The sequence below is a fragment of the Thalassophryne amazonica genome, chromosome 4 (genome assembly GCF_902500255.1).
Source record: "Thalassophryne amazonica chromosome 4, fThaAma1.1, whole genome shotgun sequence".
Classification (NCBI taxonomy): domain Eukaryota; kingdom Metazoa; phylum Chordata; class Actinopteri; order Batrachoidiformes; family Batrachoididae; genus Thalassophryne; species Thalassophryne amazonica.
Genome location: NC_047106.1, coordinates 10,902,736 through 10,918,999, shown reverse-complemented (window position 1 = coordinate 10,918,999; position 16,264 = coordinate 10,902,736). Strand labels below are relative to the sequence as shown.

The following is a 16,264-nucleotide window of genomic DNA, read 5'->3' as shown; positions in this document are numbered from 1 at the left end:
GATTTCATGCAAGATCTCACTTTGTGGGGTAAGGATGATTCTGAGAAAGCTCAGAACTACACAGGAGGACCTGGTCAATGACCTGAAGAGAGCTGGGACCACAGTCACAAAGATTACATTAGTAACACATGATGCTGTCATGGTTTAAAATCCTGCAGGGCAGCAAGGTCCCCCTGCTCAAGCCAGCACATGTCCAGGCCTGTTTGAAGTTCCCCAGTGACCATCTGGATGATCCAGAGGAGGCATGGGAGAAGGTCATGTGGTCAGATGAGACCTGAATAGAGCTTTTTGGGATGAACTCCACTTACCATGTTTAGAGGATGAGAACAACCCCAAGAAAACCATCCCAACTGTGAAGCATGGGGGTGGAAACATTATACTCTGGGGGTGCTCTTCTGCAAAGGGGATTGAAGGGAGGATGAATAGGGTCATGTATTGCGAGATTTTGGCAAACAACCTCCTTCCCTCAGTAAGAGCATTGAAGATGGGTCATGGCTGGGTCTTCCAGCATGATAATGACCCCAAACACACAGCCAGGGCAACTAAGGAGGGGCTCTGTAACAAGCATTTCAAGGTCCTGGAGTGGCCTGGCCAGTCTCCAGACCTGAACTCAATAGAAAATCTTTGGAGGGAGCTGAAACTCCAAACCTGAAAGATTTGGAGAAGATCTATATGGAGAAGTGTACCAAAATCCCTGCTGCAGTCTGTGCACACCTGTTGAAAAATTACAGGAAACGTTTGACCTCTGTAATTGCAAACAAAGGCTACTGTACCAGATATTAACATTGATTTTCACAGGTGTTCAAATACTTATTTGCAGCAGTAACATACAAATAAATTATTAAAAAAATCATACATTGTGATTTCCGGATTTTTTTTTTTTAGATTATGTCTCTCACAGTGGACATGCACCTAAGAAGAAAATTTCAGACCCCTCCATGATTTCTAAGTGGGAGAACTTGCAAAATCCCAGGGTGTTCAAATTCTTATTTTCCTCACTGTAACTGACAGGCACTAAAATGTTTGATTTCAGACTTTACAAATGTTTTTAACTGTTAACGTATATTCACTATGCCTGCAAAAAATCTGTTAGCGGTCTAATGCCGCGTTCACACCGGGCGCAATCAGACGCTACAAATTCACGGGGGTCGACAGGCGATGGACGCGACTCCTTCGCCCGGTGTGTCACTCTGCTTGGGTGGACTTTGCTGCGAAAATTCACTCCAATGCATCATCAAATAGGAGGAGCTTCCATTCCGCTCGGTGTCAAGTCATCATGGCGGACCTTGATCACACGGAGCGAGTTGTTGTGAAAGCTCCCAATACAGAGAGTATCATTATTTGCTGCAGGAGCTGTGTCTGGATGACGGCCGCTTTTAGTGGTCCTTCCGCCTCTGCGGGACTCAGTTTGAGGACCAACTGTCCTGTTCACGTGCGCACATTTTATTTATTTATTTTTATTTATTTATTTATTTATATAGCGCCAAATCACAACAAACAGTTGCCCCAAGGCACTTTATATTGTAAGGCAAGGCCATACAATAATTACGTAAAAAAGCCCAACGGTCAAAACGACCCCCTGTGAGCAAGCACTTGGCGACAGTGGGAAGGAAAAACTCCCTTTTAACAGGAAGAAACCTCCAGCAGAACCAGGCTCAGGGAGGGGCAGTCTTCTGCTGGGACTGGTTGGGGCTGAGGGAGAGAACCAGGAAAAAGACATGCTGTGGAGGGGAGCAGAGATCAATCACTAATGATTAAATGCAGAGTGGTGCATACAGAGCAAAAAGAGAAAGAAACACTCAGTGCATCATGGGAACCCCCCAGCAGTCTAAGTCTATAGCAGCATAACTAAGGGATGGTTCAGGGTCACCAGATCCAGCCCTAACTATAAGCTTTAGCAAAAAGGAAAGTTTTAAGCCTAATCTTAAAAGTAGAGAGGGTGTCTGTCTCCCTGATCTGAATTGGGAGCTTGGTTCCACAGGAGAGGAGCCTGAAAGCTGAAGGCTCTGCCTCCCATTCTACTCTTACAAACCCTAGGAACTACAAGTAAGCCTGCAGTCTGAGAGCGAAGCGCTCTATTGGGGTGATATGGTACTATGAGGTCCCTAAGATAAGATGGGACCTGATTATTCAAAACGTTATAAGTAAGAAGGAGAATTTTAAATTCTATTCTAGAATTAACAGGAAGCCAATGAAGAGAGGCCGATATGGGTGAGATATGCTCTCTCCTTCTAGTCCCCGTTGGTACTCTAGCTGCAGCATTTTGAATTAACTGAAGGCTTTTCAGGGAACTTTTAGGACAACCTGATAATAATGAATTACAATAGTCCAGCCTAGAGGAAATAAATGCATGAATTAGTTTTGCAGCATCACTCTGAGACAAGACCTTTCTAATTTTAGAGATATTGTGCAAATGCAAAAAAGCAGTCCTACATATTTGTTTAATATGCGCATTGAATGACATATCCTGATCAAAAATGACTCCAAGATTTCTCACAGTATTACTAGAGGTCAGGGTAATGCCATCTAGAGTAAGGATCTGGTTAGACACCATGTTTCTAAGATTTGTGGGGCCAAGTACAATAACTTCAGTTTTATCTGAGTTTAAAAGCAGGAAATTAGAGGTCATGCATGTCTTTATGTCTGTAAGACAATCCTGCAGTTTAGCTAATTGGTGTGTGTCCTCTGGCTTCATGGATAGATAAAGCTGGGTATCATCTGCGTAACAATGAAAATTTAAGCAATGCCGTCTAATAATACTGCCTAAGGGAAGCATGTATAAAGTGAATAAAATTGGTCCTAGCACAGAACCTTGTGGAACTCCATAATTAACCTTAGTCTGTGAAGAAGATTCCCCATTTACATTAACAGATTGTAATCTATTAGATAAATATGATTCAAACCACCGCAGCGCAGTGCCTTTAATACCTATGGCATGCTCTAATCTCTGTAATAAAATTTTATGGTCAACAGTATCAAAAGCAGCACTGAGGTCTAACAGAACAAGCACAGAGATGAGTCCACTGTCTGAGGCCATAAGAAGATTATTTGTAACCTTCACTAATGCTGTTTCTGTACTATGATGAATTCTAAAACCTGACTGAAACTCTTCAAATAGACCATTCCTTTGCAGATGATCAGTTAGCTGTTCTACAGCTACCCTTTCAAGAATTTTTGAGAGAAAAGGAAGGTTGGAGATTGGCCTATAATTAGCTAAGATAGCTGGGTCAAGTGATGGCTTTTTAAGTAATGGTTTAATTACTGCCACCTTAAAAGCCTGTGGTACATAGCCAACTAATAAAGATAGATTGATCATATTTAAGATTGAAGCATTAAATAATGGTAGGGCTTCCTTGAGCAGCCTGGTAGGAATGGGGTCTAATAGACATGTTGATGGTTTGGATGAAGTAACTAATGAAAATAACTCAGAACAATCTGAGAGAAAGAGTCTAACCAAATACCGGCATCACTGAAAGCAGCCAAAGATAACGATACGTCTTTGGGATGGTTATGAGTAATTTTTTAGAGACGGTGCCTGCTCCCAGACCTCCAATAACAAGCAAAAATCTATTTAAGCATAAAAATTCAAAAAGAAAAAATAATATAGCACCTTCAACTGCACCACAGACTAAAACAGTTAAATGTGGTCTATTAAATATTAGGTCTCTCTCTTCTAAGTCCCTGTTAGTAAATGATATAATAATTGATCAACATATTGATTTATTCTGCCTTACAGAAACCTGGTTACAGCAGGATGAATATGTTAGTTTAAATGAGTCAACACCCCCGAGTCACACTAACTGCCAGAATGCTCGTAGCACGGGCCGAGGCGGAGGATTAGCAGCAATCTTCCATTCCAGCTTATTAATTAATCAAAAACCCAGACAGAGCTTTAATTCATTTGAAAGCTTGACTCTTAGTCTTGTCCATCCAAATTGGAAGTCTCAAAAACCAGTTTTATTTGTTATTATCGATCGTCCACCTGGTCGTTACTGTGAGTTTCTCTGTGAATTTTCGGACCTTTTGTCTGACTTAGTGCTTAGCTCAGATAAGATAATTATAGTGGGCGATTTTAACATCCACACAGATGCTGAGAATGACAGCCTCAACACTGCATTTAATCTATTATTAGACTCAATTGGCTTTGCTCAAAATGTAAATGAGTCCACCCACCACTTTAATCATATCTTAGATCTTGTTCTGACTTATGGTATGGAAATTGAAGACTTAACAGTATTCCCTGAAAACTCCCTTCTGTCTGATCATTTCTTAATAACATTTACATTTACTCTGATGGACTACCCAGCAGTGGGGAATAAGTTTCATTACAGTAGAAGTCTTTCAGAAAGCGCTGTAACTAGGTTTAAGGATATGATTCCTTCTTTATGTTCTCCAATGCCATATACCAACACAGTGCAGAGTAGCTACCTAAACTCTGTGAGTGAGATAGAGCATCTCGTCAGTAGTTTTACATCCTCATTGAAGACAACTTTGGATGCTGTAGCTCCTCTGAAAAAGAGAGCCTTAAATCAGAAGTGCCTGACTCCGTGGTATAACTCACAAACTCGCAGCTTAAAGCAGATAACCCGTAAGTTGGAGAGGAAATGGCGTCTCACTAATTTAGAAGATCTTCACTTAGCCTGGAAAAAGAGTCTGTTGCTCTATAAAAAAGCCCTTCGTAAAGCTAGGACATCTTACTACTCATCACTAATTGAAGAAAATAAGAACAACCCCAGGTTTCTTTTCAGCACTGTAGCCAGGCTTACAAAGAGTCAGAGCTCTATTGAGCCGAGTATTCCTTTAACTTTAACTAGTAATGACTTCATGACTTTCTTTGCTAATTAAATTTTAACTATTAGAGAAAAAATTACTCATAACCATCCCAAAGACATATCGTTATCTTTGGCTGCTTTCAGTGATGCCGGTATTTGGTTAGACTCTTTCTCTCCGATTGTTCTGTCTGAGTTATTTTCATTAGTTACTTCCTCCAAACCATCAACATGTCTATTAGACCCCATTCCTACCAGGCTGCTCAAGGAAGCCCTACCATTAATGAATGCTTCGATCTTAAATATGATCAATCAATCTATCTTTATTAGTTGGCTATGTACCACAGGCTTTTAAGGTGGCAGTAATTAAACCATTACTTAAAAAGCCATCACTTGACCCAGCTATCTTAGCTAATTATAGGCCAATCTCCAACCTTCCTTTTCTCTCAAAAATTGTTGAAAGGGTAGTTGTAAAACAGCTAACTGATCATCTGCAGAGGAATGGTCTATTTCAGGGGTGGGCAAACATGTGCCATACAGGGCCGAGACACTGCAGGTTTTCTGTGCAACCAATCACCTCAGCAAGTGATTTCATTAATGATCATGTGTCTCAGCAGGTGATTTCATTGACAACCAGGTGTTTATGTTCAGAGCAGAAGCTCATCACCAACCCACCTGCTGAGGTGATTGGTTGCACGGAAAACCTGCAGTGTCTCGGCCCTCGATGCCCACCCCTGGTCTATTTGAAGAGTTTCAGTCAGGTTTTAGAATTCATCATAGTACAGAAACAGCATTAGTGAAGACAGTGGACTCATCTCTGTGCTTGTTCTGTTAGACCTCAGTGCTGCTTTTGATACTGTTGACCATAAAATTTTATTACAGAGATTAGAGCATGCCATAGGTATTAAAGGCACTGCGCTGCGGTGGTTTGAATCATATTTATCTAATATCTATTAATATTTATCTTAAACAAATATGTAGGACTGCTTTTTTGCATTTGCGCAATATCTCTAAAATTAGAAAGGTCTTGTCTCAGAGTGATGCTGAAAAACTAATTCATGCATTTATTTCCTCTAGGCTGGACTATTGTAATTCATTATTATCAGGTTGTCCTAAAAGTTCCCTGAAAAGCCTTCAGTTAATTCAAAATGCTGCAGCTAGAGTACTGACAGGGACTAGAAGGAGAGAGCATATCTCACCCATATTGGCCTCTCTTCATTGGCTTCCTGTTAATTCTAGAATAGAATTTAAAATTCTTCTTCTTACTTACAAGGTTTTGAATAATCAGGTCCCAACTTATCTTACGGACCTCATAGTACCATATCACCCCAATAGAGCGCTTCGCTCTCAGACTGCAGGCTTACTTGTAGTTCCTAGGGTTTGTAAGAGTAGAATGGGAGGCAGAGCCTTCAGCTTTCAGGCTCCTCTCCTCTAGAACCAGCTTCCAATTCGGATCAGGGAGACAGACACCCTCTCTACTTTTAAGATTAGGCTTAAAACTTTCCTTTTTGCTAAAGCTTATAGTTAGGCTGGATCAGGTGACCCTGAACCATCCCTTAGTTATGCTGCTATAGACTTAGACTGCTGGGGGGTTCCCATGATGCACTGAGTGTTTCTTTCTCTTTTTGCTCTGTATGCACCACTCTGCATTTAATCATTAGTGATTGATCTCTTCTCCCCTCCACAGCATGTCTTTTTCCTGGTTCTCTCCCTCAGCCCCAACCAGTCCCAGCAGAAGACTGCCCCTCCCTGAGCCTGGTTCTGCTGGAGGTTTCTTCCTGTTAAAAGGGAGTTTTTCCTTCCCACTGTCGCCAAGTGCCTTGGGGCAACTGTTTGTTGTGATTTGGCACTATATAAATAAAATTGATTTGATTTGATTTGATTCCCAAGTTAATACGTTGATCTTGATGAAAGCTGAAGTCATACATTTCTTCTTTGACTCTAAATCTAAATCACAGCGAGTTCTAGGCCGTATATTCAAACATAGATGAATTGATTTTAGTGTTTTGTAGGATCTATGGCTGCAGACAAACAGCGTAATTCTTGTTACATGTATTTGTGCATGAAGTCTTTATGTTGTTTTATTGCAGGATCGGTTGGTAAGAACTTAGCCAACAAGCCCAGCGTGTATGTATCCAGTAGCGCCGGAGCCCGATGGAGAGAGGTCTGTACACAACAGCTCGAGCTCGCGCATATGTTGTGGAAATGTAAATAATTCATTTATTACCTCCTACATCTCTGTTGACATGTCTGTTTCACCGTACCCAGGCCCTGGCTGGACCTCATTTCTACTCGTGGGGCGACCACGGTGGCATCCTGATGGCAATCGCACAAGGAGGCACCACCACCCACCTGAAGTAAGTCCAAACCTCCGCTGCCCCCGTTGTGTCTTATGAACCAATAACAGGCCAATACTTAATGGGATGTTTTTCTGTTTTATTAATCTATTAATTTTATTATCTATTAATTTATTAATTTTATTAATCCAGACTTAAAATTTCCAAATGTGTCTGTTAGAAAAATAAAATGATATAGAACAACAAAACTGTTTTCTGTTCCAGGCTGTGCTCATTGATCTGTTTTTGTCAAAATATGTCTATTCAGCTAATAAAGAGATGCAAAGTAAAGCTGTATCTAAATGCTTGGATTAAATCAGACAACCCTGTCACTGTTGTTCCTGTCAGGTTCAGCACCAACGAAGGGGAGACGTGGACAGATTTTAAATTCAGCGAGAAGGACGTGTATGTGTACCAGCTGCTGACGGAGCCAGGCGAGAAAAGCACCATCTTCACCATTTTTGGCTCCTATGCCGATCAGAAGCACAGCTGGCTCATCCTGCAGGTCAACGCCTCCGACGTCCTCGGTAGGTGGGAAACCGGGAAGGCAGTTTAAGACGGTTGAGAAATCCTCAGTTCTTCGCAACAACATCTCACGGCAGCTATTTATAATTTCACAGCTCATCTCAGAGTGTTGAGAAGCTGGAGTTTGGGTCGCTGCAGAAGACGGTTCATTCAGTTAAAACATAAATCAATAAAATCTACAATTATTTCTTACTAATCACAAACAACTGCAAATTGATTGGATTTTCAGTTTGCAGAGTTTTTTTTTTACATAATTTATTTCAAAAGGCAATCCTTAGAACTGAAAAATGTCTTTCTGAAAACAGAATTTAAAAAAATGGCCCAAATTACTTGTTTATTTGCCAAAGAAATAAGCTTGTTTTTTTCAGGTTTTTATTTTTTTTCTTAACTTCATTTATTTAATGTCATATTTATTTAAATTTGCAGAAACATTCCCCCCACTTTCTTCCCCCCCCCCCCCCCCAAAAAAAAAACTAAATAAAGGCAAATGGCAACTGAGAATGTGGAGATTTCACAATTTATGTTTGAAAAAATTACTTAGTTTTGTTGTTTGCTTGTGTTTGTTATTAAGGGACGTGTGTGTGTGTGTGTGTGTGTGTGTGTGTGTGTGTGTGTGTGTGTGTGTGTGTGTGTGTGTGTGTGTGTGTGTGTGTGTGTGTGTGTGTGTGTGTGTGTGTGTGTGTGTGTGTGTGTAGCTAGAATTTGGTGGTGGTGAAAAATTAAACAGTGAATTAAAAGTATCTTAAATAAAATTAAAGTAGTATTTTCCAGACTGTAAGTTGCACCAGAGTGTTAATTCTAAGTGTCCTAAAATGCATCATACAGAAAAAACAAGCAAAATAAACATTTCACTGGTTTACAAGTCACATTTATTTTTGAAACATGGTGCTACTGCTTCATGCAACAAGAAGCAAATGAATTTATTTTGCACATTATTTATTTATAATGCAAGCACTGTGTTAGTGAGCACAAGCTAACACGCTGATCACAGGTGAAGTAAGGGAGCAGTGTAATTAAATGTTTGAAAAGTCAATGCATTATTTATTTATATATAATGCAAAAAAAATGGTAAGAGAATAATACACTTAGCTCACTTGCCATTGCTATTCTTGTTGTCCCACACATTACAAACAAGTGTTGTGTTGAGTACTAAGTACAACTTCTATACAGATTAATATAAAAGGTTCTATACCCTCTTTTATTCCAGAATGTAGTCCTTCAGTTTATAAACATGATTTCTTCAATTTATTTGTTCTCAAACACAAAGGATTTTTTCTCATTCAGAGCTTTAACTTTTTTTGTTACAGCAGTTGACTTCCAGCTTAATGGTACGTTACTGCCAGATTCTGCCCCAAAGTGTGAATCATATACCCTCATTCAGTCAGTACAGAGGAGCACCTTGTCACATCTGTAGATATTGCCATCTTGTGGCCATAGATGATAATGCTGTATTTTTTCATTTTATATATATATATTTATATATGTGTGTGTCACTTTACAATACAAGTCACAGGTCCTCCCAGACTACTAAAAAACAAACAAACAAAAAAACAACGGTTGTCTAATATGTGTTTAACCGCTGTGAATCTTCAAGTAAATGATCCTGCAGGCTGCAGATTTTCCACACAAATGTCAACCATCTGTTCTTTGTTTTGTTTTTTTTAGGCGTGCCGTGTTCAGAAGCAGACTACAAGCACTGGTCTCCGTCCGACGAGCACGGTAACGAGTGTCTGTTGGGCCGGGAGATAACGTTTAAGAGACGAGCGCCTCACGCCACGTGTTTTAATGGCGAGGACTTTAACCGACCCGTCACCATTTCTAACTGCTCCTGCACACGACAGGACTATGAATGGTGAGCCTGTGCACGTAACACGCATGTTTGCAACAGTTTCCGTTTCTTCAAATCTTACAGTAATACACCTTTTCCTGCTCAAATGGACCTAATGAAGCCTAATGCATGTTTTTCTTTGTGACCAAACACCAGATGGCGCTAACGCACAGTGAAATACGCTGTTTCGTTTGGTTCATCATAAATGCCGCTCTTTGCCAGCTGTAAGACCAGACGGGGATTTGGAAATACACCCATCTATGCATTAGTTGCACTTTCTTGTGCACATGATAACTTGCAGAAAATACATTTTTTTTTTCCTGCCATATTTTAACTATACATCCTAAACGAGTGTTTGAATTTGAGCACAATCACTATTCATCAAAGCCCTCAAAGGACCACCCACATTTCTGAACAGGGTGGCTGGAGTTTATTATTCCCTGGCAGCTGTTTTTTTTTTTTAATTTCATTATTTTTTGGTCAATATCAGTTGTCTCTTTTTCATGTCGCGAACCGGAAAAAAAAGTCAGTCCCAAAGTGTTTCATGAAAAAAGTGTGTGTGGATGGGGAGGGGAGGGGGCGTGGCGGCAGTGGAGGCAACGCTCAGCAATGCAACATAAACACTGCAGCTGTGAATAGATGTAGGTGCAGGAGCCATGGCGGTCGAGCAGCTCTGCCCCCACACATACATGGTGCATCTGGCGTAAACGAGGTGTCGCACAGCACGGCAGTGCTAATGCGGAAAAAATGTTTGTTAATTTCCAAACTCAAGGATATTTGGTGTTATTACCTCCGCCAAGGAGGTTATGTTTTAGGTTGCGTCCGTTTGTTTGTTGGTTGGTTGGTTGGTTTGTTAGCAGGATTACTCAAAAAATCCTCAATGGATTTCAATTAATTTTTTACCAGGGGTGTATCTTGGCCTAGCGTACAAGTCATTCAATTTTGGTAATGATCCGGAACACGATCCGGATCCAGTAATTTTTTAAAGGATGCTTTATCATTGTAGGATAGAGCCAATTTCAACATTTTCGCATCTAACTTCATGAAGACAGGTCACAAAGCCTAAACAAAAATTAAGTTACGACACAACAATAATTTAGCATTTGTTTCTCCTCATTGAATAAACTTGTTATTATAAAAAAACTTGTGTAGTTCATGCAGTTTCTCTTTATAAATACATTTGCTGAAGATCTAAGGGTTTAACCCTCTGGGGCCGATGCTGTCGTATACGACGACTGAGACCAAGCTTTACTAAATTATAAATAACTCTTTAATGATATGAGATAGAAACTTACCTTTTTTTTGCTGAAAAAGGTAACTCTGCAGACTTTCGAGCCACCATCCACCATCTTTGTACTCCTCATAGAAGCTGTGTGATGACGTGAGCAATGTGAGTGTCCAGTCGGAATTGGTTCACTGTCACATGGTTTTCCTAAATCCAGTCGTAGGGCAGATTCACCTCACGTGACACGCCAAAGATTGTTTTTAGGACTGATGTGTTACTAGTTTATTATAGTTTGCTGCATGTTTTGAATCGGGGTGGTGGCCAAGTGGTTAATGCGCTTGGTTTCAGTTCAGAATGTTCCGGGTTCAAATCGCATCCATGCCACATTCCGTGTCATGTGGAGTTGCGTCAGGAAGGGCATCCGGTGTAAAACCTGTGCCAATTCAACATGCAGATCCACATTGGATTTGCTGTGGCGACCCCGAGTGCAAACAAGGGAGCAGCCGAAGGGACTTATGCTGTGTGTTTTGAATAAATGTGTGTGGAAAATTATTTTCCACTTTACTTTTTCCTTTCTTATTTCTGATTGTGAACCTTTATTACACTTGTAAAACACAACTATAGCATATATATTTTGAAAGTACAGGTTGTCCTGAAAAAAAGAGACATAAAACTTGATTGTGGGATGCAGGGAGAACTGTTAACAGCAATAATAAATCATTTATGCTATTGCAAGTGAACTGTCCAAAAAATGCCCTCGGACCCCAGAGGGTTAACCACTGCATCTGAAACATGATGGTAGATGCGTGAAATGACGTGGAATAAGTATCTTTGTCAAAGGGTATTCCATGTGATGTCAGTGACCCTATGGCCTTGGCGGAGGTTTGCGCTCTCTGAGTGCTTCTAGTTTGTCATCATTTTATCACTGTAATTTGTGATTTGGTATGTTTTACAATATATATTTCTGGCCTGGCGGGGGTTCTTGTTGGCCCGGCGGCCTGTCAGGCCTGTGCTGTTATAGGGTTAATACAGGGCTATTGTACTGATTTGCACTTTGATTTATTTATTTGCCACATTTAATCCTGAGTGTCCATCAGTCCTGACAGTGAGACTGTTTTCATTTTAATGAGATAATTTCCAAACTCATCAGCAATAATGTATTTTTTTTTTTGCTGCTCCTCTGTTTTCTTCTTCCTCCCTTGTTTCAGTGACTACGGCTTCAAGCTGAGTGAAGACTTGTCCCTGCCGGTGTGCGTTCCTGACCCTGAGTTCTCAGGCGACCTCTACGCCCCTCCGGTGCCATGTCCTGTAGGAACAATCTACCGCCGCAGCAAAGGGTGAGCTGCAGCTGCCCGCTCCACATGTTAATGGGCTGAAATGGCTGAAATCACACATTTCCTCACATATGATACACATCAGTTTTCTTAATAGTGTGAATGAGACACATCTTATTTATATAACAGATTTGGACTTCATTAATACTTAGGGTGTGAGACTGGCATTGTGTGTTCGCCGCTCCTGTGGTTTTTCTCCAGTTTTCTTGTTTGTAACTTGGTTTTTAGTGGCTTGAGTGTAATTTTTTTATCTTTTGGTATGCACTTGATGTGGTTCTTGGTCCTTCAGTGTGCATTTTTAACTATTTTTGATTCTTTAGTGTTTTTTGCACTGCATGATGCTGCACTTCACTCCCTCGGCTAGCGCGATGCTAAGCTACACTGCAGCTGAGCTACGGAGCCTGAACAACAACAGTGTCCCTTGGGACATTCTCGCTATCAGAGAGCTTGGTTTGCTCCGCCGATGTCGCTGCATCCACAGAGGCTCCCGGAGAAAGTTTGTATTCCATCGGACTGGGTCGTCTGTGCCGGTCATCTGGTCAGCTGAGCGCATTGGCGCTCGGCGCCCACATCATCAGAGCACTGCAGATTCTGGGACTTGTAGTCCTGATGTGACAACAGCGGTTTCTGACACTCTCTGGGTGCTGGATGGAAACGTGGAGTGGATTTTAAGCTACTCAGGCCTGTTCAAAGAAGTCAAACCGACAGAAGTCTTCAGTTTGGGTCTCATTAACATCAGATCCCTGTCCTCGAAATCCCTGTTGATCAACGATCTAATTATGGATTATCACTTGGACATGATTGGGTTTTGTGAAACCTGGCTAAAACCCACAGCTGTTAGTCCTCTGAATGAGGCCTGCCCACCAGGGTACACATTTAGTCATATATCTCGTGGTGCAAAGCAAGGCAGGGGTGTTGCTTTTATTTATAAATCCAGGTTTACCTTATTGACTGTTGGGGGTCATAAATATAATTCGTTTGAGCATCTGACTCTCCGCTCTGTCCATGATGCTACATATTGCCAGGGTCAGAAGTATGGAAATCAGTCATGTTATTTTGTGACTGTTTATAGGCCTCCTGTCCCATATTCTGAATTCTTAGATGAATTTGGTGCGTTCATCTCTAGCCTGTCAGCTGGTGCGGACAACATTTTGATTATTGGTGACTTTAACATTCATATAAATAAGCCCTCTGATCCCCTTTGCAAGTCATTTATGGAACTTGTGGATGCGTTGGGATTCCAGCATTGCATTCAGGATTCAACGCACATTAGTGGAAATACCCTTGATTTGGTTCTCGCACGTGGCCTTGCTGTCACGAACATTGACATTTTGCCTCTTGCCTCGGTGGTCTCTGACCACTCATTTATTAGGTGTGCATTTATGTTGCCGCGTTTAGTGGACCGAAAGTCTTGTCTATCTCTGCGGCGACGCATTAATCCCTCAACTATGACTGAACTCGAAGCCAGACTGCCTGAAATTCTGGCTTCAGGTTTGGAGAATGTTCAGTCAGTGGATAGTCTTGCGGATGGCTTGAATTCAGCACTCGAGGCTACACTGGACAAGCTTGCGCCTCCTTTTTTAAGGCCACACCTTCCCAGGGCGCAGTCGCCTTGGTTCAGTGGTTACTTGCATGACCTTAGGCAGAAGGCTTGAGGTTTGTAACGGAAATGGCGTAGTTCTAAATTAGAGGTGTTCCACCTTGCATGGCGTGATGCTGTCTTAGACTATAAACATGCACTACTGGCTACAAAGCAGGCCTATTATTCTGATTTGATCAATAAAAACAAGCATAACTCAGAGTTTTTGTTTGAAACGGTAGCATTTCTCATTTATGGACAGCCACCTGTTATTCACTCTCCCTTTTCAGCACAGGACTTCTTGGACTATTTCGAGAAGAAAATTGAGGATTTTAGGTAGAGCATATCTCAGCAAGCCTTGGTCCAAACACCGCATATTGCTATGGAGGTGGCTGGTCCCACTGAGGTGTTACCCAGATTTACAGAATTTGATGGTATCTCGCTACGCGTGCCAATGAAGCTCGTGACGTCTCCTAAAAGCACAACCTGTTTATTTGATCCTATACTAACAAAACTGTTTAAGGACCTGTGGCGCATTCTTGGACCGACTGTGCTGGAAATTATAAATCTCTCATTAACTTCTGGATCTGTTCCTAAATGTTTCAAGTCTGCAGTGATTAAACCATTACTTAAGAAATCCAGTATCGACCCTAGTGTATTGAAAAATTATAGACCAATATCACATCTATCATTTTGTTCTAAAATCCTGGAAAAAGTGGTTTCGCGACAGCTCGTGGACTACCTCACTGAGAATAATCTTTTTGAGCCACTGCAGTCTGCTTTTAGAAAATATCACTCCACAGAGACAGCACTTACTAAAGTAGTGAATGACCTTTTGCGAGCAATGGACTCCGATACCACTACAGTCTTGGTGCTGCTGGATCTTAGTGCTGCGTTTGATACTGTGGATCATCATATTTTACTCAGTAGGCTGGAGAATCACTTTGGGATTACTGGAACTGCTCTTGCATGGTTGACGTCATACCTGTCCAGTCGTTCTTACTGTGTATTGCAGGGGTGGCCAAGTTCGGTCCTTGAGAGCCACATTCCTGACACTCTTAGTTGTCTCCCTGCTCCAACACACCTGAATCCAATGAAAGGCTCATTAAAAGTCTGCTAACGAGTCTTTCATTGGATTCAGGTGTGTTGGAGCAGGGAGACAACTAAGAGTGTCAGAAAGGTGGCTCTCGAGGACCGAACTTGGCCACCCCTGGTGTATTGTGTAAAGGCACCTCTTCTGATCGTAGGGACATGAGGCTTGGGTTTCCACAGGGATCCGTTTTAGTTCCTCGGCCTCCTTTAGCAGTAATGGTACTTGTAATAAGTGTAGCTTATTCGTAGCTTTGGAGGCCAGGCTGGGAGAATTGGAGACTCGGCTCCGCACCCTGGAAAATCCTACAGCTAGCCAGGCCCCTATAGTCAGTGCGGACCAAGGTAGCTTAGCCGCCGTTAGTTCCCCTCCAGCAGATCCCGAGCAGCCGGGAAAGCAGGCCGACTGGGTGACTGTGAGGAGGAAGTGTAGTCCTAAACAGAAGCCTCGTGTACACCGCCAACCCGTTCACATTTCTAACCGTTTTTCCCCACACGGCGACACACCCGCCGAGGATCAAACTCTGGTTATTGGCGACTCTGTTTTGAGAAATTTGAAGTTAGCGACACCAGCAACCATAGTCAGTTGTCTTCCGGGGGCCAGAGCAGGCGACATTGAAGGAAATTTGAAACTGTTGGCTAAGGCTAAGCGTAAATTTGGTAAGATTGTAATTCACGTCGCCAGTAATGACACCCGGTTACGCCAATCGGAGGTCACTAAAATTAACATTGAATCGGTGTGTAACTTTGCAAAAATGTCAGACTTTGTAGTTTTCTCTGGGCCCCTCCCCAATCGGACCGGGAGTGACATGTTTAGCCGCATGTTCTCCTTGAATTGCTGGCTGTCTGAGTGGTGTCCAAAAAATGAGGTGGGCTTCATAGATAATTGGCAAAGCTTCTGGGGAAAACCTGGTCTTGTTAGGAGAGACGGCATCCATCCCACTTTGGATGGAGCAGCTCTCATTTCTAGAAATCTGGCCAATTTTATTAAATCCTCCAAACCGTGACTACCCAGGGTTGGGACCAGGAAGCAGAGTTGTAGTCTTACACACCTCTCTGCAGCTTCTCTCCCCCTGCCATCCCCTCATTACCCCATCCCCGTAGAGACAGTGCCTGCTCCCAGACCACCAATAACCAGTAAAAATCTATTTAAGCATAAAAATTCAAAAAGAAAAAATAATATAGCACCTTCAACTGCACCACAGACTAAAACAGTTAAATGTGGTCTATTAAACATTAGATCTCTCTCTCTTCTAAGTCCCTGTTAGTAAATGATATAATAATTGATCAACATATTGATTTATTCTGCCTTACAGAAACCTGGTTACAGCAGGATGAATATGTTAGTTTAAATGAGTCAACACCCCGAGTCACACTAACTGCCAGAACACTCGTAGCACGGGCCGAGGGGGAGGATTAGCAGCAATCTTCCACTCCAGCTTATTAATTAATCAAAAATCCAGACAGAGCTTTAATTCATTTGAAAGCTTGATTCTTAGTCTTGTCCATCCAAATTGGAAGTCCCAAAAACCAGTTTTATTTGTTGTTATCTATCGTCCACCTGGTCGTTACTGTGAGT

General features: G+C 41.7%; 1 protein-coding gene across 1 annotated transcript in view; it reads left to right on the top strand.

Moving 5' to 3' along the window:
• sorl1 (sortilin-related receptor, L(DLR class) A repeats containing) overlaps positions 1–16,264 on the top strand; it is a 206,867-nt gene that overhangs the window by 132,010 nt on the left and 58,593 nt on the right. The window contains 5 exon segments of the mRNA XM_034169065.1: positions 6,860–6,933; positions 7,038–7,126; positions 7,454–7,632; positions 9,296–9,482; positions 11,892–12,020. Coding sequence (XP_034024956.1) covers positions 6,860–6,933; positions 7,038–7,126; positions 7,454–7,632; positions 9,296–9,482; positions 11,892–12,020 — 658 coding nt within the window.